At 41.6% G+C, this 24,327-nt stretch overlaps 1 protein-coding gene across 1 annotated transcript; it reads right to left on the bottom strand.

Moving 5' to 3' along the window:
• Positions 1–792: 792 nt before the first annotated feature.
• On the bottom strand, positions 793–22,764 carry acvr1ba (activin A receptor type 1Ba). The gene is made up of 9 exons (XM_008413667.3): positions 22,532–22,764; positions 6,583–6,804; positions 6,216–6,473; positions 5,909–6,139; positions 5,606–5,773; positions 5,354–5,510; positions 5,094–5,218; positions 4,874–5,004; positions 793–3,996 (listed from the first exon to the last, which is right to left on the bottom strand). Exons 1-9 carry the CDS (start codon positions 22,593–22,595, stop codon positions 3,871–3,873), a joined length of 1,482 nt encoding a protein of 493 aa, XP_008411889.1. The 5' UTR covers positions 22,596–22,764; the 3' UTR covers positions 793–3,870.
• Positions 22,765–24,327: the final 1,563 nt, after the last annotated feature.

Here is a 24,327-nt window from a genome sequence, read left to right as displayed (position 1 = left end):
TGAGAAATGTGAAGCTGCTTGTTTTTTTTCTCTCCTCATGACCCGAGGAGACTGAGCATTTTCTGTTCTTGCTTCCAAACTCTGGAGCAATCTTTATGTGCCAATACTCACTTAGCTCCATTGTTTTTAACCTTTTAGCTTTTAATTCTGTTCTTTTAAGGCTGTTCTGATCAGACTTCTCATTTTTATCCCGTCAGTTTTATTGTCGGTCTTTGTATTGGTCATGTTTTATTTTATGGACCTGTGCAACACTTTGGAAGCAGAAAGTGTCCCATTAAAGTGTATTGATACCTTGTTAACTGGTAAATATTACAAACAGTATTACATATTACAAACAAAACTCATAAGGATGCAGAGAAGATTCTCCATTAGGAGTTCTGATCTAATGCATGCCATTTATGGCAGCAGGATTTAATTTCTTACTGCAGATCTCTTTTTAATCATCTCAATCTTTTCCCCAAGGCAAAACTGATTGAAACAAGATACTTTAAAAAAAAATCAAAGGTGGCTGGGTAAAAAAAAAAAAAAAAGCTGAAATCAAAGGCTACCAAGTCAAAATAAAAAAAAGGAAGAAAAAAAAAGTGAAAAGAACTGTAAATCCCCTTGGAAAATCTGGCATTCCTCCCCCCTTTTTTTTATTTATCCATACCTGGAAAAGCAAATTTCACTTTATCCAGACATTTCAAATCGGCATTAGAATCCTTGATGTAACTGATACAAAAAAGAAAAAAAGGGAGCAAACACTCCAGTAAAATAGTCACAGAGCTTCAATAAGCACCAACTGAACACATGTAAGAAAAAAGGAGGAATTTATTGTATATCGTCTATGTACATTTTGAACTAAATCAGAAAAGATCAGCACAATATCATCACTCAATTTTGAAGTTTTCACCTATGAACATGATCAAATACCCATGGCAACACACCAAACATGGACAGGAGTGTTTTGACAATTTTGGTTCAACTTGACATCATCATCATCATCATCATCATCATCATTCTCCCACTTTCCATCTCTCTCTCTCTTTTTTCCGCTACACTTCTACCCATGTTAAACAGTAGCAGCAACATTTCTGGGGTGCACAGCCAATGACCCAAAAGAGAAAAAAAGAAAAGAAAAAGAAAATCAACCTGTAGGAGAAAAGGGGGAGGGGGGATAAATCGACCTCAGTGCAGAGGGCCCAGTGTTTGAGACGGCATGCAAAACGGACATGAAACATGACACATGGTTCAGGTGATGGCTTCGACAAACATTAACTAACGCCCTTGTGGACATAACAGTGCAGAGCCCATAGGTGACGAATATCAGTGTAATACTTTCATAGTCTTGTCCGCAGAAGTAGAATGAAAACATGCAGTTCCCCGCTTGCGGCACGTCGGTGCTCCCAAGGTTCCCCGCGTCTACCTGCACGTTCGACGTGATCCGCCAAGAGTTTGTCTGTTTTCCTGGTTTAAAAAAAAAAAAAGGAGCCAGTGGCAGTATTTAAGATCAACACCAAGTCCTTCTGTATTCCAGTGTCAAAATGAGGAGGAGATGGAGACGTCACCCCGGGTAGAAACGGGTATACGCCAGGAGAAAAAGGTTCAGTAGTACCACCAGACTGCCATGAAAGGAACAACCATAAACTCCAGCAATTAATGTTTGTTAGCACAGTTAGAAACCATGCAGACAGGTTAAAAACAAGAGATCCGTCAAAGTACCGTCCAATCAAACAAACAAAAAAAAGCATCAATATGTCACACTGGAGCTGTGGCATATAGAGGAGGAGAAAAGAAAAACGCACATTTTATATACAAATAAATCACATGTACCCATAATCAGTAGTGTCTAATGTCAAAAGAAGAAAAGCCATTATGACCTCTTTACACCAAAGCATAATTCAAAATGTACTTTTTGTTGCCGTTTCATCACGGCCTCTCGGAGCGCACGAAGCCACCGCCAGGGTTAACGGCTACATTCATACTCACACTGAGCATCACACCAAATGAATGAAATAACCCCCTTCAACCTCGGCGTCTACACTCTGGTTTGTCGCGTCTCGTCTCACAGTGTTATAAACTATAAACAAATAAATAAAACGGTAAAACCATCCCACCAAACATAACCCCTGCCACTTTTTTTTTTTTTCCTTTCCTCCAAACTAAAATTCAGGGCTGGACCACATCTCATAAATGTGATTCCTGCAGGCGGTCGGGAAGCTACAGCGGAGTGCGACCACGGGTTAAACCAGATATTTTACATGAACTGTAGGAAGACGTACAACTGTTTGTATCCTGGTTAAAATCAGGATTACCACAGCGGCGATTGCTAAATGTCAGAATTATCCGAGAGATCGACTCGGGTTAAACGTTCGGCGCATCTCTCCTCAAGCTTCCCACAACAGTCTGCTGGACGTTTGGCTCTTTCCTTCTCTTGGAACTGATGAAGCTGAAGTTTAACACCTTCTCAGCTCTGACCACTAATGCACTCGACTCAGGGGTTGATGATAACCACTCCAAAACGTTGACTGCTGCCACTTTGTGGCTAATTTGGAGGCATGGTAGGGTCACTGTCCATTTGGAAGACTTCTTTTTTTTTTTTTTGTGAAGTGCACCAGTCCCTCCTGCAGGAGAGACTTAGTACCTGAGAGAAATTACAAACTGTAAGCTAGCTGATCTTGAAACAAGAAAGGCTGCTCCTCTCAGAGCAGCCAGTCTTTTTCCCAGTGGAAAAAGACGCATCTTCACAAGGTAACTTTACCTTTGCTCTGAGGTCCATTTGCACAGCTGGGGCCAAAACAGTCGTCTCTGGGAAACAAAACCTGGACAGTGTAACTGGACATGTTCCCATTGTGCTTTCTTGCCTGTAATTGTTTCAACGGATGGAGATGCGGAGGTCCACAGTTTCTCTTCCTGAGATCTTTGCTGATTTCGTTTGGATTTTCAACGATGCCACATAAGGAAGCAACTTGTCTGAAGTGTCGTCTTAAAACACAGCCGAACGCGTCGACACCTTTCGAAGATGCAGCGTCGTCTTCGTCATCCGGGTTTCTTAAATTTGAAGAAACTTTGAATGTTCTAGCGTTTTGCAAGTAAAAATAAGTTTAGCATGACGGAGAGAAAAACAGTTGTGTTTTCCTACAGCGAATGCAGACATCTGGTTTCACCCTGTGGTTTCTTTTTGCATCATACTCCAGTGGGGCAGATTAGAAAACAATCTGGCTGTTCATGCTTCATTTCAAACGACAGATTTCTTTGTTTCTGAATAAATTGTCTAATGAACTACCGCCTGTTTTTAGAAGGCGCCGTCTTGGAAACATGCTCGACGTCCAGCCACCTTTTACACACAAACGCATAAATAGAAACAGTACTTCAGCCCCTGTCCTCTCCTTCACACTCACTCACACGACGGCGAGATATTGCTAAAAAAAACAAAACAAAAAAAAAAAAACACAGCCGGAGTGTTACTTCTGAAACATTAAAACCCACAAAAGAAGCTCCTCTGGAAAACTTTTAAGATCCATCACTGAACCTAACGGGTAAAAAGAAAATGGAATTTAAAAAAAAAAGTCACTGTACAGTAATTCCTGCCCTGGTGAATGAAAGGAGGTTGAGTGTATGCTATTAACAGTGGTAGTGTTGTAGTGTGGCCATTGGGTTAGGAGGAGGAGGAGGAAGGAGAGGGATGGGTGACTTTCAGTAGTTTTGGCTAAAAAGGTGAGGTAGGCCTTGTCACAACTTGGAGTGTGGCTTTAAAACTGGCAGGGTTGTTGGTTTCTTTTTTTTTTTGTTTTTGTTTTTTCTCCATTTGCAGTCTGTCTTTAGTGTTTGTTTCCTATGGGAGTGTGGTCGGGTTGTGCGTCTCTAGCGCGCCTCGCTGGCCGCCGCCGCTCACATCTTCACGTCCTCCTCCACGCTGAGCTGAGACAGAGTCTTCTTGATGCGCAGTGCCGTCAGTCGTGCCGCGCCGTTGGCGTACCAGCACTCCCGCATGATCTTCCCCATCACACGCAGCGACTGCAAGGTGAAACACACACACAGGTCAGTTTGAGAATAAAAAGCTTAAAAATGCATATAAAGTTACTTTTTGTACCTAAATGTAGGAAATCCATTAGATTTTGGTTTTTTTTAGGTGATAGACACGTCTTTAAACTTTACCTACTTTAAGATGATTTAAAAAAAAATCTGACCTTTGTTGATTTGAAAACTCCTGCAATTTAACTTCTTGATCTAAAACAAACCGGCCTGCAGCTACACTGTCTCACAAAACGTCCTAATGAAAGTAAACATGAATGTTGCAGAGATTTTAAACATTAAACCAAAATAAAATGGTGGCTAACTGTGAAGTGGAAGAAAAATGATTTAAATCTAAGAAGTGTGGCAGACACGCTGTTTTTCACCCCCTTGAGGTTAATATTTTATACAACCGTCCTTTTTGCTGAAATAAAAACACCAAATCTCTTGAGATAGGTCAGGACTTTGACTGGGCCACTCCAACACAATGCTTTAAACCAATGGTGTCCCAATCTTTTGGCAAAATAATCATGTTTAAAGCATTTGGTGGCCACAAAACTAAATAAAAAAAATGGCTAACTTTCTTGAAGTATTTATTTTTTCTTTTTTAAATTACTAATAAACCAATCATGCAGGATTTTTATTTTAGCAAACACAATAGTAAGGGTTTTGTACATTACTGTAGATCCAAAACTTAAGTTACTTCGTAAATTTTCTTAGCTTGCGTTTCCTACTGGGGACTTTGTGTAGCTTTTGGGTCAAAGAGTCGGCAATAAACAAATACTCGTAAAGACGACATTTCATACAAGTCCGCTGGTTAACCAAACTCTCTTCCTATGTGGCCTGCAACTACTTTTTAGACAACCTCGACGTGAAATACCTCGTAGCTCTGCCACCAGTTGGGAACGTTGGGCCTCAGTTTCTGATCACAAACCACCTTCCTCATCTCCTCTATGGACGGGTCAGAGGGCACGAGGTCATAGTAGGGCAGCTGGTACTCCTCATGTATGCCTGTGGAACAGAGTGAAGAGGTGGACAGTCTCTTATTGAATGTTCCTGTCCAGGTTTCTTTATCATCCAGCTGCGGCTGCAGGTCTTACCTCCGGTGTTGCAGCGGCGCGCGATCTCCCAGTACACCAGGCCCAACGCATAAATGTCGGCGCACTTAAAGGAATCAAAATGTTTCATGTTGATGGTTTCGTCTAAGACTTCTGGAGCCATGTACCTGGAAGGGTTCAGAGAGAACAAAGGGGTTTGAACTACAGAGAATTCTGACAAAAATCAGAAATAAAAGATGTAGCAAACCCTGAGGGAAGACCTTTGGGATCAACAATGAGCCGCTAAAAGTGGAAGCAGTTACCTCTTAGTGCCCACGCGCTGGTTCGGTGCTATATCGATTGTGTCTGTGATGGACTCGTGGCGGACGGCCAGGCCCAGGTCAGCTATAGCACAAGTGCCGTTCTTCTTAACCAGGATATTTTTAGACTTGAGGTCCCGATGAGCAATGCCGGGCTTACCTGCAGGAGAAGCGTCATGAAACGAGACGAAGACGGAGGAGGAGGGTGTGTCGTTTGGAAAACCTAAGAGAGTTACAGACGGTGTTAAGTCTCACCCTGAGTGCCGAGGATCTCCATGTGGAGGTGCGCCAGGCCGCTTGCAGCCGAGAGCGCCAGCTTGATCATGCCCTCGATGGTGACGGAGTAGCGGTTCAAGTAGTCAAACAGAGAGCCGTGCTCGTGATAGTCCGACACCAGCCACAGCTGCGTCCATGTGCCGTTGTCTAAAGGAAACCGAAATAGATCAAACCGGATTAATGGGTCATTTCACTCATCTTCAACTTTTAGCTTCTTTCCGTTTGGTTGCGTCAGCCCTTACACAGAGCTGTAATATGGGTTAGAAGTCTGATTATAACCACCTTTATTGTCTGCTGCGATGAATCCCAGGATGTTTTCGTGCCGAAGCATGATTGTCTGGTAGATCTCGGCCTCTCTGAACCAGGAGCGCTCCTCTCTGGACGAGAAGATCTTGACGGCAACGTCTCCGCCTCTCCACTTTCCTCGCCACACCTCTCCGAAACGGCCCTTCCCTATTATCTCCTGCAGCACGATCGTCCTGGCAACCGTCCGCTGCACAAACAGCGGCAGCCCTGCAAGGAGCAGGCCGTGTGAGACATGTACGGAAGAACAGACCCGGTGTTCTATAAACAGGCGGTGCGTACTGACCAGAGCCAGATCCTGAGGTGGACATATCATAGATGAGATCCTGCAGGGTTTTGTCCTTGGCCAGGTACAGGTGGTCGCAGGAGGGGTCCTCCACCTCCAGCCGCTGTCTGTGGCTGTAGGCTCTCTGGTGATACTGGAAGAGGAACACTCCAACCATCAGCAGCACACAGAGCAGGAACACGGGCCCCGCTATGACCGCAACCAGCTCCACTGGCCCCCAGGAGCTCCCCGAGGTCACCCACTCTCCAGTCGTCGGGTCTTCACGCAAAAGAAAAAAGAAAAAAAAAAGAAAAGGAGGCAGAAACAATTAAATATTAAAAACCTTCAGCTTGGAAGCTGTTAGAAGTGCAACGACGACGGTTTTTACCTGGGACTTTCAAGTCAATACTGTTGCAGTAATCTACAAAGCAGCAGTGAACGTTCAAGTGCCCTTCGGCGCTCTTGCAGTAGATGGGGGGAGTCATCTTATCGGGGTCTAGGCAGTGCCGCAAGAGCACATCTTTCCCATCGGACTTGTACGTTGAAACGAGGCAGGCGCCTTCTGTCTTGCACTCGCCCTTGTTACAGTTTGTGCAGTTGCAGTATAAAGCTGCAGAAAGAGACACAAACGTGCATCATTTACAGGTAAAAAAATCTGAGACCTGTTGGCGTGCACTGGTATTCAAGTCTTTCTGAGTCGACACTGTAGGATTTTAAGCTGCAATTAAAATCGCAAGGCTCTTGGTGAACGTCTCTGCCAGCTTTGGACGTCTACAGATGGATCATTCCACTCGATTAAAGGAGATCCACAGATTCTCCTGCTTGAGCTGTGGATTTCTACAGCTCCTCCAGAGCAACTGTCAGCCTCTTGGTTGATTCTCCGATTAATGCTCTACCTGCCCGGCCTCTCAGTTTAGGTCAGGGGTCTTCAGCCCAGCTGCAGTGGAGTTTTGATCTATAAAACCTTTCATGTACTTTTTGGAAAGAAAAATGGAAACAAGATTTTAGATAGTGGCAAAAAGAGGTTTGTTTTTGCTTCTAATTTGTTGCTTTGTGCGTCATTAGGCTGATAATGTACTTTTAAAAAACAGTACCTTGTTCATTGTTTTTAAGACTAGGTGGTCATTCTCTCATTTACTTTATTTTATTTAAAAGCTAAATAAAATAAGATTTGACATTTAGTTCTGCAATACCTAAAACAGGGGTGTCAAACTCCAGTCCTCGAGGGCCGGTGTCCTGCAACTTTTAGAAGTGCCTCTGCTGCACCACACCTGAATAGAATAATTAGGTCATTAGCAAGGCTCTGGAGAACTGAGGAGATAATTAAGCCATTTGATTCAGGTGTTTTGTACCTGTGGCACATCTAAAAACTGCAGGACAGCGGCCCTTCAGGACTGGAGTTTGACACCCCTGACCTAAAATATCTAATAAAATGTTGTAATTTTAAAATCTAAAGTACCATCTCTTTCTAAAAGTTGTTTAGGTTTTGCAGCTCAAAAACGTTTTATTTTGCAGGGCGAGGCAAAACCCCCCAAAAATGGCTCTTTGGATCGACTTGTGAATCTTTAAACACTATTGATTGAACAGTTTTATTTAGGAGGGTTAGAGTAGAGGGGACGTGTTATTTTGAACGGCTAGTGACTCGGCTAACAGCGAGTAGTTGGTTAGAACAGACTAGAGACATTTAACTTGGCATTTGTGGTTAAAATGCTTTCTGATAAGCAGGATGTGATTCAGAACAGTGACAAGCCAGCATAGAACCTGCACACGATTACCGCAGTAATTAACCTGTAATATTCTGTACGACACGCACTATGTTACAACAGAGAACAAGTAGTAACAGCACCGGAGAAACAACCTGAGGAAATGCATCAAATCCGAACGTTGGTGTGAAGCAGCCACACCATTAACCATGCTGCTACTTGCCATGCTTCAAGTCTCCATTCATTTTCACCAACAGGTGGCGTCCTTGAGCCAAGTTTTACCTTAAAAAGATGGAACCTGACAACTAACAATGTATTATCTGCAATCAAATGCTAATAAGCTTCAGGATTTTGGCAGGTGACCCACGCTCTACTTTGTCACATAAAGATACATTAAAACGTGACAAAGTGAAGAAGGATAAGAGGTGTAACACCTTTCCTCAAAAACTGTACCCATCTTATCCAGCAGGGGGAGACCTCACCTCAGAATCTGAACACAAATTACTGAGTGGGCCCCGTTCAATTGTGGGTAGTTTATGATGTGTAGATCATCATCATCATCAGCTGCAGCAGCAGCAGCCAGACGGCCCCGGCGGCCCTGAAATCAGATCTCTCACTGCAGATGAACCCAAACACGCAGAGTGGATTCAGACCCGCCCAGAGGGACACACAAAGTGAAATCCAACAAGGGAAAAGGGCCTCTGCCAAATCCCCGATGCAGCAGAAGGTCTTTCTCATCGTGACACTCTGTTCGAGACTCTGTTCGAGCTAATAAGACAAGACTTCTGTTAAATGCAACACACTCCTGCAGAGAGACCCCACTAACAGGAACCCAATGGACGTGCTACCGCAATAAAACCAAGGTTGTCCAATAAACATACACACACAAACGCAGTTAAATTAGTTCAATGCCAGTAAGTCTGCAAAATCTAAAAAAAAAAAAGAAACTAGAAAGAAAAAAAAAAAAAAAAACAGCTTTCCGAGTTTCCCATCCGACCAACAGCCACAAACTTGATTAGATTTTCAGAGAAATGTGATTTTGAGTCATGGCACACATGCTTCTCATTTAGGTAAGGTCAGCAAAAAGGGCTTCCTCCAACTTATTCTGCTCTCTCCATGCTTGCAGGACAGTATCAGTAGCTTTACCCTTTAAAAAGCAGGGAAAACACAAATGCCAGGCCCAGAAATGATCCCTGGTAGAAATAAAGGCTCAACTTTAATCCCTCCAGACTAAAAAAAAAAAAAAAAGGTATCCTAAAAACAACACAGGACAATCCACAAAGAGGAGATACAGCTCAATCCTTATTCTCCAACAAAAACAGGACTCCGTATTGGTTGGATGGCTGACAATGTCTGGCCCACAGGGGGGGGGGGGGGGGGGGAATGGGTTTAAGGTGGCAAGACTCCAGTAATCCTGCATGTTTTCTACTGAGAGCTTCTTTGACTCCATGAGCTCATTGATGTTCCCTTTGAACCAACTTTAATGTCTGTATGCAGAAAAAAAAGTGTTGGTAGATTTTAATCACTCTTCTGTAACATCATCATTATTATGCAGGCATGGACTAGTCTTTGGTGTAAAAGTATTACAGTTAAAAAAAAATACTGTTAAAGGTTTGAAAATGGTTTTGTGGAAATTTCCCAGAAAGTTGAGCCTGGAAATTTTAGGAAATGTTCCAAATTAGAAACTTTTCATGCAAATTATTTGGATTTAATGAAAATTACGGGGATGTAAACAAACTGCACGACACGCAGACAAATACAAATGTTTTACTGAAGGAAGCCTAGTGTTTTCTGGTTAAACATTAATATTTGCCCAATGATATGAATAAAGTTTGTTTCCCTTTGTGTAGCCCATAGACTCAGCCGTGGCTTTGATAGCCCAGGCTGCTGGAAGCCCTGGTTGTCTTAAATAAACCTGCAACTGTTCCTGCATCAACTCTGATTGCTCAAGATGGGATTAAGTTAAAATATATAATTTCCCCAACCATGTTTAAAAAGACCAATCTTCATATTCTCACAATTTTCCAGCTTTAGAAATGTCCTGGAATTTTGTAACCCCTAATCCTGCAGTTTAAACTTCTTTAAATGAGATCCTGAAGCGAGCCCAGAGTGACGCATCACTGCCCCTCCCCCACACGTTGCTCTAAACTCATGTCATCTGTCTGACTGTTTTTTTGTACTACCTTAGCGGTTCTCAACGTGGGCGGTACCGCCCCCCAGGGGGCGTTCAGAGAACGGCAGGGGGCGCTGGTGGACATTTTTACAAAAGGGGGGCGCTGGGATGCCTTTGGGGGGCGTTTAGTCGAAGGTAAACTTTACACCTTAAATGCACAACATTGCCAGTTTAGACTTTGAGCAACTTGGTAAAACTGTATTGTATAACATTAAACCATGCTTGGCTGCAACTGTATCGATGGCAGCTCTTCTTCCATTCAGTGTTTGTAGCTTCTGTTAGCTTCTTGGCGCAGCTCCGTTCTCCTGCTACTGGTAGCTAAAATCACGACACCCTCACTGTGTATCCCTCTGAAAAATGAACCCACTCAAATAAAGAAATCAAGAAATCCCTCCATGGGTGATACCACGATAGAGAGCGTTCATTTTATAGCGTTAACACTGTGCTGTAAGTGGTCCGGTATGAAACTGGTGTGATAGAACAACACAGCACTTTAAAATTTCAATAATCAGAATGCAGAAATTGTTTCCATTGTTTTAAAAGGTTTATGTCAGTCTGCCTTTTCCCCATCAATACTCTTCCTGACCGCTCTGCACCTTAGGAGCTTAAAAAATAAAAAAGACGAGCACATTGCGCAAAACTCTGAAGCAGGAGAAGCGGTACATAAAACAGAGCAACGAACTAGATGTGAATTATGGCATAAAAACAGAGAATCCGACGCTGAACAGTGAAAATGGAATTAGGTGTTAAGTGAAGATTACTGATGGTGAGCGTCAATAAACGATAAAATAAATCTAGCAACAGGAAAGAAACTAAAGTGGACATAGCAATAAACCAAGATAGGATAAAACTAATCAAATGAAACTAAATGGAAATGAATGAAGAACAAAATGCAAGAATAAACTAAGAAACTAAAGTAAATACAGAGGAATAAACTGGTATGGCAAGACCTTTCGAGCAATAATTAATACAGAGACTGTATGGCAAGAATAAACAGACACTATTTCCAGATAAAAGGTAAAATAATATTGTTGAAGTGCCATGGGTTTGTTGAGACCACATCTAGTACTGAGAATAAATATATCTTACAGACCATAACAGTAAAGAACTGATCACTTATTTATGTTTTTATTTAGATTTAATATATTTATTTCTTCAATATTATTTTTCATGTCAGTGTTAATGTCACGAGGCTGATGACTCCATGACACTTTCAATTTGACTCATTAGGATTTGATTAAGAACCAGATTTGTTCTTTGTAATTTCTGTCCAGTAAAACTATTAATCTATAAATCAATAGTCAGGTCTATATAAAGATAGAATCCATGTTTCTGTCTCATATTTGTATGGCATTAAAAGGACCTGGAACTTTTGTTTTTCCACTGAAAGCTCTGGTTTGCACAATAAATGCCATGTGGGTGAAGTTTTATGAATGATACTCTGATGTCCCATTCTCCTGAAGGCAGCACAGAGCTGCACCACCAGAAACTGACAAACACTAAAGAGAAGAAGAGCTATGATTAATTAATGTAGTTACAGTTCTATTCATATTTTAATGTTGCAGAGCTTAGTCGTTTTGCAAATAGTTCAAAGTTTAAACTGGCATGTTGTACATTTTTTATCTGGCCATTTTGTGCAAGATTTAACAACTAGAAAATGGCACAAAATAAGAATATATTTTTCCACTGACTGGCTGCTGCTAGGCCTACCAATTGTAACTTGAATGTTCATTGCATTTTTCGTAGACACCTGTGAAAATAATTTCTATTCCTATGACTTTTTTGTTCTCTGGAAAATTATTTTTGATAATACAGAAACAAGCATAAAAATCAAAACATCTACAATAGTGATAGTTATATTAATAATAAAATAATAGTCAGTGCAAAAAAGCCTACAAATTCTTTGGTGGGGGGAGGTGAGGGTCCTGGATAAAGGCTAGGGGGGCGCTGGGCCAAAAAAGGTTGAGAAACACTGTACTACCTGAACTATTTCCAAAGTTCCCCACTCACTCTTGTTAAGAAACCCTGTTTCATCTAAGCAGCTGACTGCAGGTTCCACCGGAGCACATAGCCTGACTAATTAATCACACTGTTACAGCTTAATTTACACGTCTTGCTCTATAAGGGGCAGAAGGATAAAGAGAGCCAAACAAGGCTCTAAAATTTACAATTAAAATGTAACGCGTATTACTTTAGCAGAAGAAGGAATAATTGTTTCTTTAGGAACGTCCTGAAGGGGAAAACTGTGTTGGATCTTTTTTTTTGTTGATGCAGTGCTTTTGCTGATGTGTTCATGCTTGTTCAACAATAGTGACTGGAAATGTGGCACGTTGGAAGATTTCGTAATATTTCTCATCTGCTAAACATTGGTGTGTGCGTGTGTGTGCGCATTTATGAGAATGAATCTTAATCAGTGAGAGAGATGCAGGAACTCCAGCCCAAGTGTGACCAGACTGGCTGAAGTTTGCATGTGGATGGAATTTCCTGCAGGATAAAAGGGGAGGGGGGAGTGAAAGCAGAAAAACAAGTCACGTCACTGATTTCCAGCATTAATGGGGCAAAGCAGTTTAGCTAAATAAAACCTATGACAGCAATACAAGCAGCGGGTTTAATACAAAGGGTCTGGCAGCCTTTTTCCTCTGTTGTTTACTGCTTTTCTGTGGAATACATCAATTATTTACAACTGCGTTCACACAAGATGCATTTGATCAATCAATCCCCCAGAGCAATATTTAAAAAAAAAGAAACCTAGCTTTATGAGTAAATGCTTCTCCTCAAAAGACTCATTAAAGCCAACAGCTGTCTGTCAGTTTCACTGTGATGCAGCTCATCTGAAACACATGGCGCCCATGCACAGCAGTAAATCAAACTCGGAGGAGCGCCACGATCTCAACCCGACCGGCCTGCGCGTCGATCACGGAGCGGCGTTGCGGCGAGACGGATGCTTCCCACATTCAAAAACAGAAGCTCAGAAAGCAAACCGAACAAGGCTCAAAACATCCACATTCACTTCCTGAACAGGCCATGGATGGTTTGTGGTCTACCAAGATTTTGGTTTGTGGAAAACATTTTTCACTTCCTTCTCTCTCCCTCCCTCTTAGACCTAGTGTGTGATTACAACACGTGGAGCCTGCTCCCAAACTGAAGCACGACAACAGCCCTGTCGTTTGCCTCTCTGGGGTAACCAACTGAATGCCACTACTTCAAATGGTAAATACGGTTTAGTTTCTGACAAATCTAGTCAAGTGAAAAGTTTACATTTAGTGGTGTGAATTCCTGAAGCTAGTTTTCTACTGACCAAGAGTACAGACGCAACGAGAAGTGGCGAAGCAGGGGATTTTATTCCTACAATCTCCACTATCTGGCTAGTCTGAAACTAAAAATCTGACCTTTTTTCCCGTTTTCAGACCATGACGACAACACTCTTTGGTGTGGAAGTCGTTACTCAAGGAAGAAAACTCTGAGTTAAACATCTTCTCCATCAGTTAGGTCTTGGGGAAAAAAATGTGGAAAGAAGAACTAAAGATGCAACAATAAGGCTCTTGTCATACAAATACGAGATGCAACAAAAAGGCTCTTGTTATACAAATACAGGTGTCCATTTTATTGGTGTGTCCACTTTGACACCAGATGCAGTCTTGAATGAATAAAGTCAATCACTGGATCGGGACACCCTGTAAAACTGCTCTGGTGAACGGTGGCCACCATCTATGTGGTGCACTTGAAATTCATTGATCATTGTAATAGATGTATGCGTGTTATAACATTTCTTAGAAAATAAGCAAAATCACAATTATCTCGACTAAAAATGTCTTCCTGCAAATGTGTGTGCAAAGAAGTCCCGTCTACGATTAGTGTTAAGGTGTTTCTGTGTGCCAGTCGACGCTCGATCGGAGCTACAGTTTAAAAACAAACATGGTGGATAGACAACTTGGACAACAAACAAAAGACATCAACACTGCATTGTTTGTGAGCAGCTAAATGGACAGACATATGGCTGATGAGGAGGCAGAAAAAAATAAACGCTATAGAAAAAAAACCCTGAAACTCCTGAATGTTCTGTGAAATTAGGAAAGCTTTGTTTCTGCTGCGTTTTCCCCTCAAACATGAACTAGGTGAACATTTAACTGCTTGGCTCTGTGCCTGCCTGTGATAATCTGAAAACTGTTCAGAAGCCCTCATGCGTTTAACTTTTCTCTTTTTAATTACATGCAACTGTGAAATTAATCTCAACATGTAATTCAAAAATGTAAAAAAATAAATGAATGACTTATTTTTATGTTAAAGTTTTGATTATTGTAGTTTAGATCAAGGTTTAGGTAAAAGAAGCATATTCTGACTCAAGTGGGGTTGAAGTCATTTGAACTGAGGCCTTTGTTTTCTTTCAGTTCAGTCTCATCAGATTGGTCCTTCTGAATACCGTATTTTCCGCACTATAAGGTGCACCGGATTATAAGGCGCACCTTCAATGAATGGCCCATTTTAAAACTTTTTTCATATATAAGGCGCACCGCATTATAAGGCGCATAGAATACACGCTACAGTTAGGGTTTCCACCTGTCCCGTATTGGTCCCAGAGTACTTTATATAGTAGTCTGTCCCAGTCATTGTTTCACTCACTGTGTTGGTGTTGCGAAATTGTGCCCAACTGGTTTCTGGGTAACACAGACCAACCGACACGCTGCTGCCGCCGCAGTCTCTGTCTCTCTTCCCCAGACCCCCCCGGCTTTAAATGTATAAGGACTGGTCCCTTGGTAACCCTAGTCGAAGCATCCCGGATGAATATCTAAAGCCACTTTGTTGACATAAAGAATGTTAATAAAACAGTCCGACTCCGGTCAGCGAGGAGAGCCTTCTGCGACTGGGCCGGGGCGTGGCCGGACGATGGTCACCTTTCTCCGTTCGCGCACAGCATATTTGTGGAGAATGTGGTGCTAAATGACCTGCAGACATTTAGCACCTGCAGACTGACCTATCTACCTACCGATTATCATGTCGGTAGGTAGATAGGTCAGTCAAACTTTATTAACAAACCAGTTTTTTGACAACTATCCCAGCATGCACCGGACGCTACTTCTTCTACGGGCGAAAATGAAGTCGGTGGCTGCTTACCGTAGTTGCTAAACTTGTTGTGGCTCAATATTGGTCCATATATAAGGCGCACCGGATTATAAGGCGCACTGTCAGCTTTTGAGGAAATTGAAGGTTTTTAGGTGCGCCTTATAGTGCGGAAAATACGGTCATTAAGAAGTTTTATTTCCAGATACATAAATAATACGGGCTTATGAAATTTATATATGAGGAGGTACTTCAAAAATATTTTGATTTGATTTTGTGGTATGCAAAAAGAAAAAAGGTTGACTACAGAGATTATGCACAGACATTTACAGTTAATATGCATAACCATATAAAGTGTACTGAGCATGCTAATCACTAACATGATTCAAATTCAGTTCAAAAATATTTTGATTTCTTTAATAAACGATGTCAACCCTGTAAAAGTTTGAAACAATGCTGAAATTATATTTATTGTAGAAGTCACATGATATCCTAACAAAAAATAAATTGTTAAAAAGGCTTCTAGAAAGGTGCTACTATATATTTATTTATATATAATATTAATTAATAATTTTTGACAATTAATTAATAATTTAACAATTAAGCAAACAGTAATGAATTACAGCTTTTTTTCTCAAATATTAATCTTGTAATATCACTTTCAGAGTTTAGGATAATAATCGAGTACATGTAAAACATGTTTTATTATTTTAATATAAACATATTATTGGTAAGATTATACATTTATTCAAAAAGTAGAAAAAAACAAGTATTTTACTCTTATGTATAGTTCATAAAGAAAAGTCCCAACCAGGAGGAAAGAACTTAACAATACTAAGAAATCAGACATGAAAATAAATCTGATCAGAGCATTTCTATTGAAAAGGTTAAGACTGTGGATGATAACAGAATCAAACAAGAGACCCTGAGCCACAAGCATCCCTTCCTGAGCCACACTGTTTGCACAGCGCCCTGCATATCTCACTGCATTGTGAGCAGAAGTGTTACAAAGCTGCGATTGAAAGCCCCATTTTAGGACCAAAACACACAGATCTGAGCCGACGCTGGGTCTGTGTGGTTTCAGCGAGCCCTGCTCTCGTATCCACATAACTGGTGGTCTTTCACACTGGTCCTTTGTGTGGAGATTAAGGCGACATGAGGAGGGATTGGACTGGCCCTACAGGAACAAAGCCCAGAGCGGAGGAGTGGGAGGGGGGACTGCACTCCAGCAGGAGGGCGGAGGAGGTGGAGCGCTGGGGACAGACTGGGGTTACCAGCAACAAACCCCAATGTTTTGGTGGGGCCGGTCTGAGCGAGACAGGGGAGGAGTGGGGGGGGCTGGTGCCCATTTGGACTGAATAATATAGAGTAGGAGGGAGAAAAGGGGGAACAGTTTGGAGGACTCGCAGCCCCCCAGCTGCTATTGAGGTCTGCCCGAGTGACCAGCTGCGACTGTCATTAAAACCCAGTCTAGACTTTGACTTACGGGAGGGAGCGGGAACAGGGAACGGTGGAGGAAAACAAGGAGATCAGGAGCACAACAGCCATTCCTCTGAGCTGCTAGTGAGTGGAGTTCCTATCATTCCGTTCGTGTTGAGGCAGGAAACGGGAGACATGGCGAGGAAGGGATTAATAAAACATCACTGACATAAACATAATTCTTGGTCCCGACAAAAAAAAAGGAAAGATGGGAAAGAAAGAAGAGAAAAGAATGATGCACAGCAGAGTCGCTCTCCGAGCAGATTCCCCCATTAACCTCGGCGATGGTGTTCCTCTGTTGCCCGGGGTTACTCATGCAGAACAATCCTGTCACAACAGATGAAATTTTAGAGAAAGGGAACATCAGAGAGTCTGGTGAGGATGCACAGAACTTCCCTGGGCGACCGGCAGAAGGTTACACACACGCAGTGCGTTTTTCTGGGGGCCCCGGAGTCGGGAGACAGAAAGCATGTGTACAGGGAGGAGAGCGCCATTACCAAAATGCACTGGCTGAAATTAGATCCATACAGATACCAGACTGAGAGCTGATCAAGACATGCAGACGCCACCAGACAGTGCGAGTGCAACACACACACACGGCAGAGCACACGGACACACACACACCGCAACTGTGCCCTAATCAATGCTAGGGGAAGGCGGAAAGTCATTACCTTTGTCTGCATCTCGGGGTCAGATTACTGATCTGATTCTAAAGTGAAGTCTCTGGGGCTGAGGCTGCATCTACCATCCCTACCAACCCACACCCCGCAGGCTGCGTCCCATCCTGTCTGCCGGTCCTCCTGGACGGGATCAAACCCTCGCTCTGGGTCGGCCACAGGCACTCACATTGATCAAAGTTTCATCCATAAAAACCCAGGCATAATAAATCGATGTTTCTTCCACAAACTTGAAAAGAAATATGAAACCTTAATACTGCTTTGCTACACCCATCTAAAAAAAGAGGATTGTTTAAAAAGTGATCTGGTTATATTTGAATGAACACAATAAGTGATAATTTATGTAATTTTTCTAATAAATCAAGCTTCTGCCTGGTTGACACCGAGTTTGATTAACTTGTTGTTTAACAATTTTTTTTTCTTTGGACTGTAATACACAAGAGAAAGCCCCCATGTTCCAGGTTCTCTGGCACAAAAGAGAAAATGAAGCATCATCATCATTCATGAATCACGGAATATGCTACTTCCAGTTATACCTCAGAATAAAAACTACATGGTTGACGTGTTTAGAAAAATTCAATGAATTTAATGATTTTTGATTTTAAAAAAGTAAAAAAAAAAAGGGTTATCTTTTAAAAATCTGTCTCAAAAACCCCCAACCAGAGTGATTAATGAAACATTGGTCGATTCCGACCGACAGAAAATTGATCAGTTCGTCTAAAACTTAAGTGGAACTTAAGAGACTTTTTCCATTCTAAACCACAAATAGGAACAACTAAATAAATTGACAAAGTGTGATGCACTGATCAGGTTTTTTATGGCTGATATTAATTTCAAGTGGTCCATTTGATCTGCCCTGGATATTCAGATTTTTCTAAGAAATGAATAGAAATTTTAAAAAAAGACATCTCAAACTCGGTGCTTAATTACAACTTGCATAATTCTTCCATTTACTCAAATGAATCCAGGATTCCCACAAAAACAATGCAATTTTGCATGTAAGCTACTTTCTGTTCTACATATTGAAAACACTTAAGCTAATGCTACTGTGGAGCAGCTATTAGGTGTATGAAATGTGTGTCAAAGAGTAGCTAAATCCCATAACTTAATCAACAGGTCTGGCCTGAGTCACACCAATCAAAGCAAGTCCTTCACGGGAAAGAGAAAGAGCTGGAAACAGCCTTGACAAGCAGACTGCTCACATTCCAGGAGAAAATTACACAGCAAAGGAGCGTCTAATCTTTATGCCAACAGCAGCTCAAAAAAACAAAAAACATATCAAATGCAAAAAGACACGCTACACAAAACAGGTTTAAGGTTTTGCGTTAGCTCGCCAACATAAACTGCTACCAAATCCATCCATCAGCGACACATTACTTTTTTGTGTATGCAATATCTTTCTCTTGTAAACCTATGTGTGCAACCGCTAAAAATAAAGTAAAACACTGAAGCTGGCGTGCTCGGACTTTGTAGTAAATCCCTTGTGGTCAAACATCAATAGTGGCAGAGCTGGGTCAGAAAGAGGCTACGCTGTCTGCTTTAGCAATTAGGGCTCTGTGCCTCCAGGCCAGTGGAGGTCATTAACAATACTGGTGATTATCGAGTGAAAAGTAGACCACCCCGGACCCGAGCGGACGCCAACTGGCTCCGCGCCACGCTATAGGAAACTGTTGGTAAACAACGATCGCTAAGGAGAACGTGTCTGAGCCAAGCAAAGGAAAACTTTACACAAGCTGCAAAAAAATTAATTTGATTAAAAGTCAGCCACAGGTCGAAGGATCTTTGAGAGGGGCGCGGGGGAAAATACCAAACGGCTTTTTTTATCTCAAGCCAAGAGGTAATTAAAATTCCCTCTAACCTTTCCCATCTAAAGTTTATTTTCTTTTTCAATGCACACCTTTGAGACCAATAAGTCTCCCTCTTTCTTTGCACATTCTCTTGGCTCTGACCTCATGGGCAGGTGAGCGCATGTTTTATTTGACTACGATTCCACCACATGAACTCCCGCACATCACATGCAGCATTAAATAGCACCTGTTCGCAAACTAGGAGCTCCCCAAGCTTGATTTACACAGAAGCACACCCACGAATGACAAAACCCTGGCACAGTAGGGCCAACTGTGAGAACAAAGTTCAAGAGATAGCAGAAAATTAACACACCTTCCCTGTAGCGCTTATGAGAAAGCAGCCCAGTTGTTACTTGGCACATTGGAGGGAGCCGGTAGATGAAAACAGAAGTTGGACTACATTTAAAGTACAGATTAAAACCCAACAAAGCACAAGGCCTTCTTTCTTTCTTTCTTTTTTAAACAGAGACAAAAAAAAAAAGAGAGAGAGAGAGAAAGGGAGGGACGCACCCTGCCTCAGAGCAACTCAGCCGACAGCACATATCACATTGCTACTGGGTTCGGTTCACACACACCGACTGTGTCACGCTGCCGTGTAATGCCCATAACACCAGAGGTTGGTAATCTGTATAAAGTCAACAACACGTGACAAATTCACGGAGATGAAAAAAAAAAGAAAAAAAAAAAGAGTGTGCTTCCTAAAGTCCCTTTTGAAGGTCTGAGATATCTGCGCTCACTGCAGCAACTTTCAGGTTGGGCTGGTTTGGGGCCTTCGCACAAAACAATTCATTATGAGGCGTGAGACGACGCTCTGCGAGTCTTTTTAAAAAAGAAAAAAAAAAAAAAGTACTTGGCCATCATGACCCTGCCTGATTTTCCCTCTGAAAGTAACACCCCCACAAACAAACACACACACCATTACCCTCACCCAACACAGTGAAAGGTTTGGAGCAGGCAGGCAAACCGGCCATGTAGGTGTGATCATTTCCTTCAAGTCAAACCTTGCTGTGCTGCACCCTTATCTATCTGAGCGGGGGAGGAATACTTTTCCAATTCTTGTTCGGATGACTCAACTAACATATGCTTTGAAAGATGACAACATAGCTTGACTATTCCTGACGGTTATTATTGTTATTTTTTTCCCCAAATCGCTCTGCACAATGGCAAGTTACAACCAAGCATGAGCCGGTTACCATCCTGTTCAGACCACGGTCAGAACAGGTTGTTTCAACAGTGCTACATCCATTTAATGAAACGCCAGAGAAAGTGCTAGCATGACTAGAACCTTGAGTTAAGTGAGGCTACTACATTTTTTTGCCGGTTGCTGCACACTGCCCAAAAGAAGCTTCCTACACTTTCCCAATTCTTGCAAGAAAAACTAATTCAGTTGCCTAAAAGAATACTGTAGCAGTTTAAGCTTAAAGAATACCATTATTCTCATAAAGGTCATGCTGCTCTAAAATTAGAAATCCAACTACAGGTTGGCTATTAGAGGAGAAGTTGACCAACTAATCAGCTAATATCAGCATGCGTATATGCACGCAATGATTCTACAGCTTTTGAAGCTATTTGTGCTGCAATTAGTTGGTCGACTCCTCATGTACACGTTTTATTTGTTAAAAGTTGAGGTCTTGAGAATTTCTAATAACAATCTTTGTAGATTGTTTTTGGTAGGAAAAACCTGTTTCATTTACCTGTAGATAGATAGGTAGATAGTTTAAGAATCAAGCTAATATGCTAGTAGTTACCGTTTTAGAAATCAACAGATTTAATGTGCGACCAGATGCTGAATTACTGCAAGAGCCAGTTACCATACAATAAGAAGATCTTTCTTTCTTGAAAATTAAACAACTTATGCCATGACAAAAACTGTAAAATAATAAAAAGATGAACATTTCTTTCACTCTAGGCAGAATATTTTGTGCTGGGGCTTATAAAAACTGAATGAGTAACAACATTTTGGCTCAATGAAAGAATTCTTGAAGGTACAATAACATTTTGTTTCCACCACAAGCAGGGTATTAACCCAAGAGCTTTCTTTGTCAATGTTTCAAGGCAAAATTGGTTTTAAAATAATGGTGAGTTGTTTTTTTTTTTTGTTTTTTTTTACTGTGCAAGCCTAGGACCATTAATTAGACTTTCATAATGAATGATTTATGGCTTTCCCACATATGTGGTTTTGGCATTGCTGAAATAAAATAAAAATTATTAATAACTCTTGAATATTGCAAATAAGTTTGACTCAAAAATGATAAAAATTATTAAATAAATTGTCAACTGACTTGCGTGCAACAGTAAAAGTCAACATGTCATACTGTTTCAGCAGCAGCATTAGATCATGTTACAATGCCTTGTTTGTTCTGTGTGTGAATATTACTTTAACCCACTCTTTTCACACCAGCTCATGGGTAATTGCAACGTGGCTCCACAAAGAAGGCAATTTGCTAATAATATTATCATCTGCATAAAATTCCATGCGTTTAGGCTGAATCGCAAAAAAAAATTCACATTTAAATCCAGCCTGTTGTGTAGTTGTGGTCGCGGGTTGGTAGGAATCAGCGGCTCCAGCATCTGCTGGGGGGGATTCAGAACCAGACCAGCGCCTGCAAAGACCCCCAGACTCCACATTTCCATCACAATGAACCCAGACTTCAACTCCGACTCATGTCTGAGTCTTTTCACTCATTCAGGACCCTCCAACTGCATCCATTTGTTGCATTAAACAGATTCACGCGTCAACCGGGGTCGTCTTATGTGAACTTTCTAGCGCGCAAAGCAGCACTTGACCATATCGCCTATATTTAACCAACACGCTATCATTTACCCAGTGTACCGAGCAACACACTGATAAGCAGGTATAATAGGCCACCAACAAGAAGGTGTTTAGTAAATAACTTCGCATATCAGAGGAGCAGGGATTAACTAGGGCTTTTAACACAAACTGTAGTCTGATTATCTTTATTAACGCTTCATATCCCAAAAATACAAGATAAATCCTTGCATTATTAACGCATCTGTCCAGAGGAGCATTTTTTATTAACATTAGTCAACTTCAGACATTGGGGCTAGCGAATGCTAGCTGGCGCCTCGAACACACACAGCTCCACCATGTTGTTGTTGTGGTTTATCCAGCCGCTGCGTGTTCGTTGCCCACTAATTTCCTTTCATTCGTCGCTGTAAATCCCAACAAACAGCGAAACTAACAAAACAGCGGGGCTGTCGGTCGCGGAGAACAGCGACCGCTGATTTAGAGGTCGGCGCTAGCCAGACGCGGCTACCGAGCTAGCTAAATCCCCCGATACACGGAGCGCCATGATGATCATCAGCGACAACAGGCAGTGCCCAGTCCAGGAAAAACACACCGAGACAAAAGCCGGAGAGGCGCTCCGGTCCCACTCACCGTCACCGACGGCCGCCAGCCCGAGCAGGGCCAGCAGCGTTAGGGCCGTTTGTCTTAGAGCCATGTCTTCTGAATTCCCATGTCTACGCGAGGAAAAGCGCCCGAAGTGTGTCGTTATCAACACGGTCAGAGCTGAAACACAACCACAGTCCGACCGCACACACCACACCACCAGATACCAGCCAGCCAGCCAGCCCGCCGGTGACGTGTTTAAAGGGGGAGGGCTCCCACTGCCTCCCTTCACTCTGCCTCCGAGGTCACGGCTGCCTGTGTGTGTGTGTGTGTGTGTGCGTGTGTGTGTGTGTGTGTGTGTAGGGGGAGGTAAACACAACGATGGCTGAATTATAGACCTCCAGTCTCACATTATCAAGCGACAGTGAGATTTTCCCAGCTTTTCTTTTAAATATACAAAACGAAACAGTTCAGCGTGGTGCTTAGCTTCCCTGTCTGGGTTATGAATCAGCCTCAGACAGATGTCAGAGGAACCATCTTTTTCCTCTATATAGGAAGCAGAACTTACTAAGATGCTAAGTTTATTTTTACAGGGTTTATTATTATTATTATTATTATTATTATTATTATTATTATTATTATTATTATTATTATTGGCCTCGTATTGTTCTATTAATTGAATCTAATATCTAAATCAATAAGCATTATCACAAAAATTAATATAATTTTTCTGACATTTGCAGTCATTCGTAGATCAACTTGTCTATGTTAATTTTTTTTTATGTTTTGCAGTGTGACATAGCAAACAGGCCCAATTCATATCCAAATATAATTATATAACCAAAGCTATTCAGAGGTGTAGACGGATTCAAATCCATTACACATATGAATTTGATCCTAGTTATGATGCAGTGCAGTCAGATTCTTGGTATGATGCACATTGATAAAAAGTTACATAAGGAAGCCGAGCTGATTGCGTAGAGTCGTTGACTATGCAGCAGTTCCTCCCCCTGAATATCTATTGGCGACAATGGAAAGAAACAACTTCCTTTTAACAGGGAGAGACCTCCAGCAGAGCAAGGCTCAGACTGAGAGGCTCTCCGCTACGACTGACTGGAGTTTGAGAGGACAAATCCACAATTGTCTTCTTGAGACGCTGGATTTGTTGTTTCATCCCAAGATCAGCAGTGACCCTCATCTAGCTGCCCCCTCATTCAAAGTCTGCCTGTCTGGTTGATGATTCAGTCTGATGTCATCTTCCTCTGTGTGCCACAGAAAAACAGTACTTATATGTTGTTTTATACTTGCCACATTTTGAATTATGAATATTACATGTGGAGATTAAAATTGGATTTATTCCCTTTAATCTTGAGTAAAACCCGGCTAATCTTAAGATGGTTATTTGTAAAAAAAAAATTCCTGGGTTTTTCCAGCATGTATCAGTTTCATGCCTGTGTTGTTTTATTTTTCTGAGTGTATATTCTTTGGTAATTTCATGACAGTTTTAGGACATTTTATTCCCTTTTCTGGGATATGGCCTATTTCTAATGAATACAAAAAACTCCATCTGTCCAGGGATGGCTTGCCCTATTAAATGAAACAGTAGAAAACCAGAAAACAGAAAAGTTTCAAAAATATATGAAATACAAAAGAGTGGTAAACTATATGTATATATAAACACTATTTTTTTAAAATTGTTTAAGAATAATTAAAATGCCTGCATATTATTACATTCCATATGCTGCATCTTTTTAAACTGGGAAAATTTTGTCTGTAAACTTTGGAGATGTAAATTTTAACTGACTATTGCGACCTTTTCGTGAAAAGAAACAAATAATTTAAAA

The sequence above is a fragment of the Poecilia reticulata genome, chromosome 7 (assembly GCF_904066995.2).
Source record: "Poecilia reticulata chromosome 7, P_reticulata-male-v2, whole genome shotgun sequence".
NCBI lineage: Eukaryota > Metazoa > Chordata > Actinopteri > Cyprinodontiformes > Poeciliidae > Poecilia > Poecilia reticulata.
Note: the sequence above shows the minus strand (reverse complement) of the source record. Positions and strands in the feature narration are given on the sequence as shown.

What these genes read in the sequence shown, in the direction of transcription:
- acvr1ba (XM_008413667.3), bottom strand. Translation starts at nt 22,595, where the DNA reads ATGGCTCTAAGACAAACGGCCCTAACGCTGCTGGCCCTGCTCGGGCTG. An exon ending in CAGCGCGTGGGCACTAAGAG is followed by an intron (nt 5,219 to 5,353) that starts GTAACTGCTTCC and finishes GAACCCTTCCAG; the next exon opens with GTACATGGCTCCAGAAGTCT. An exon ending in GCGCCGCTGCAACACCGGAG is followed by an intron (nt 5,005 to 5,093) that starts GTAAGACCTGCA and finishes TCTGTTCCACAG; the next exon opens with GCATACATGAGGAGTACCAG.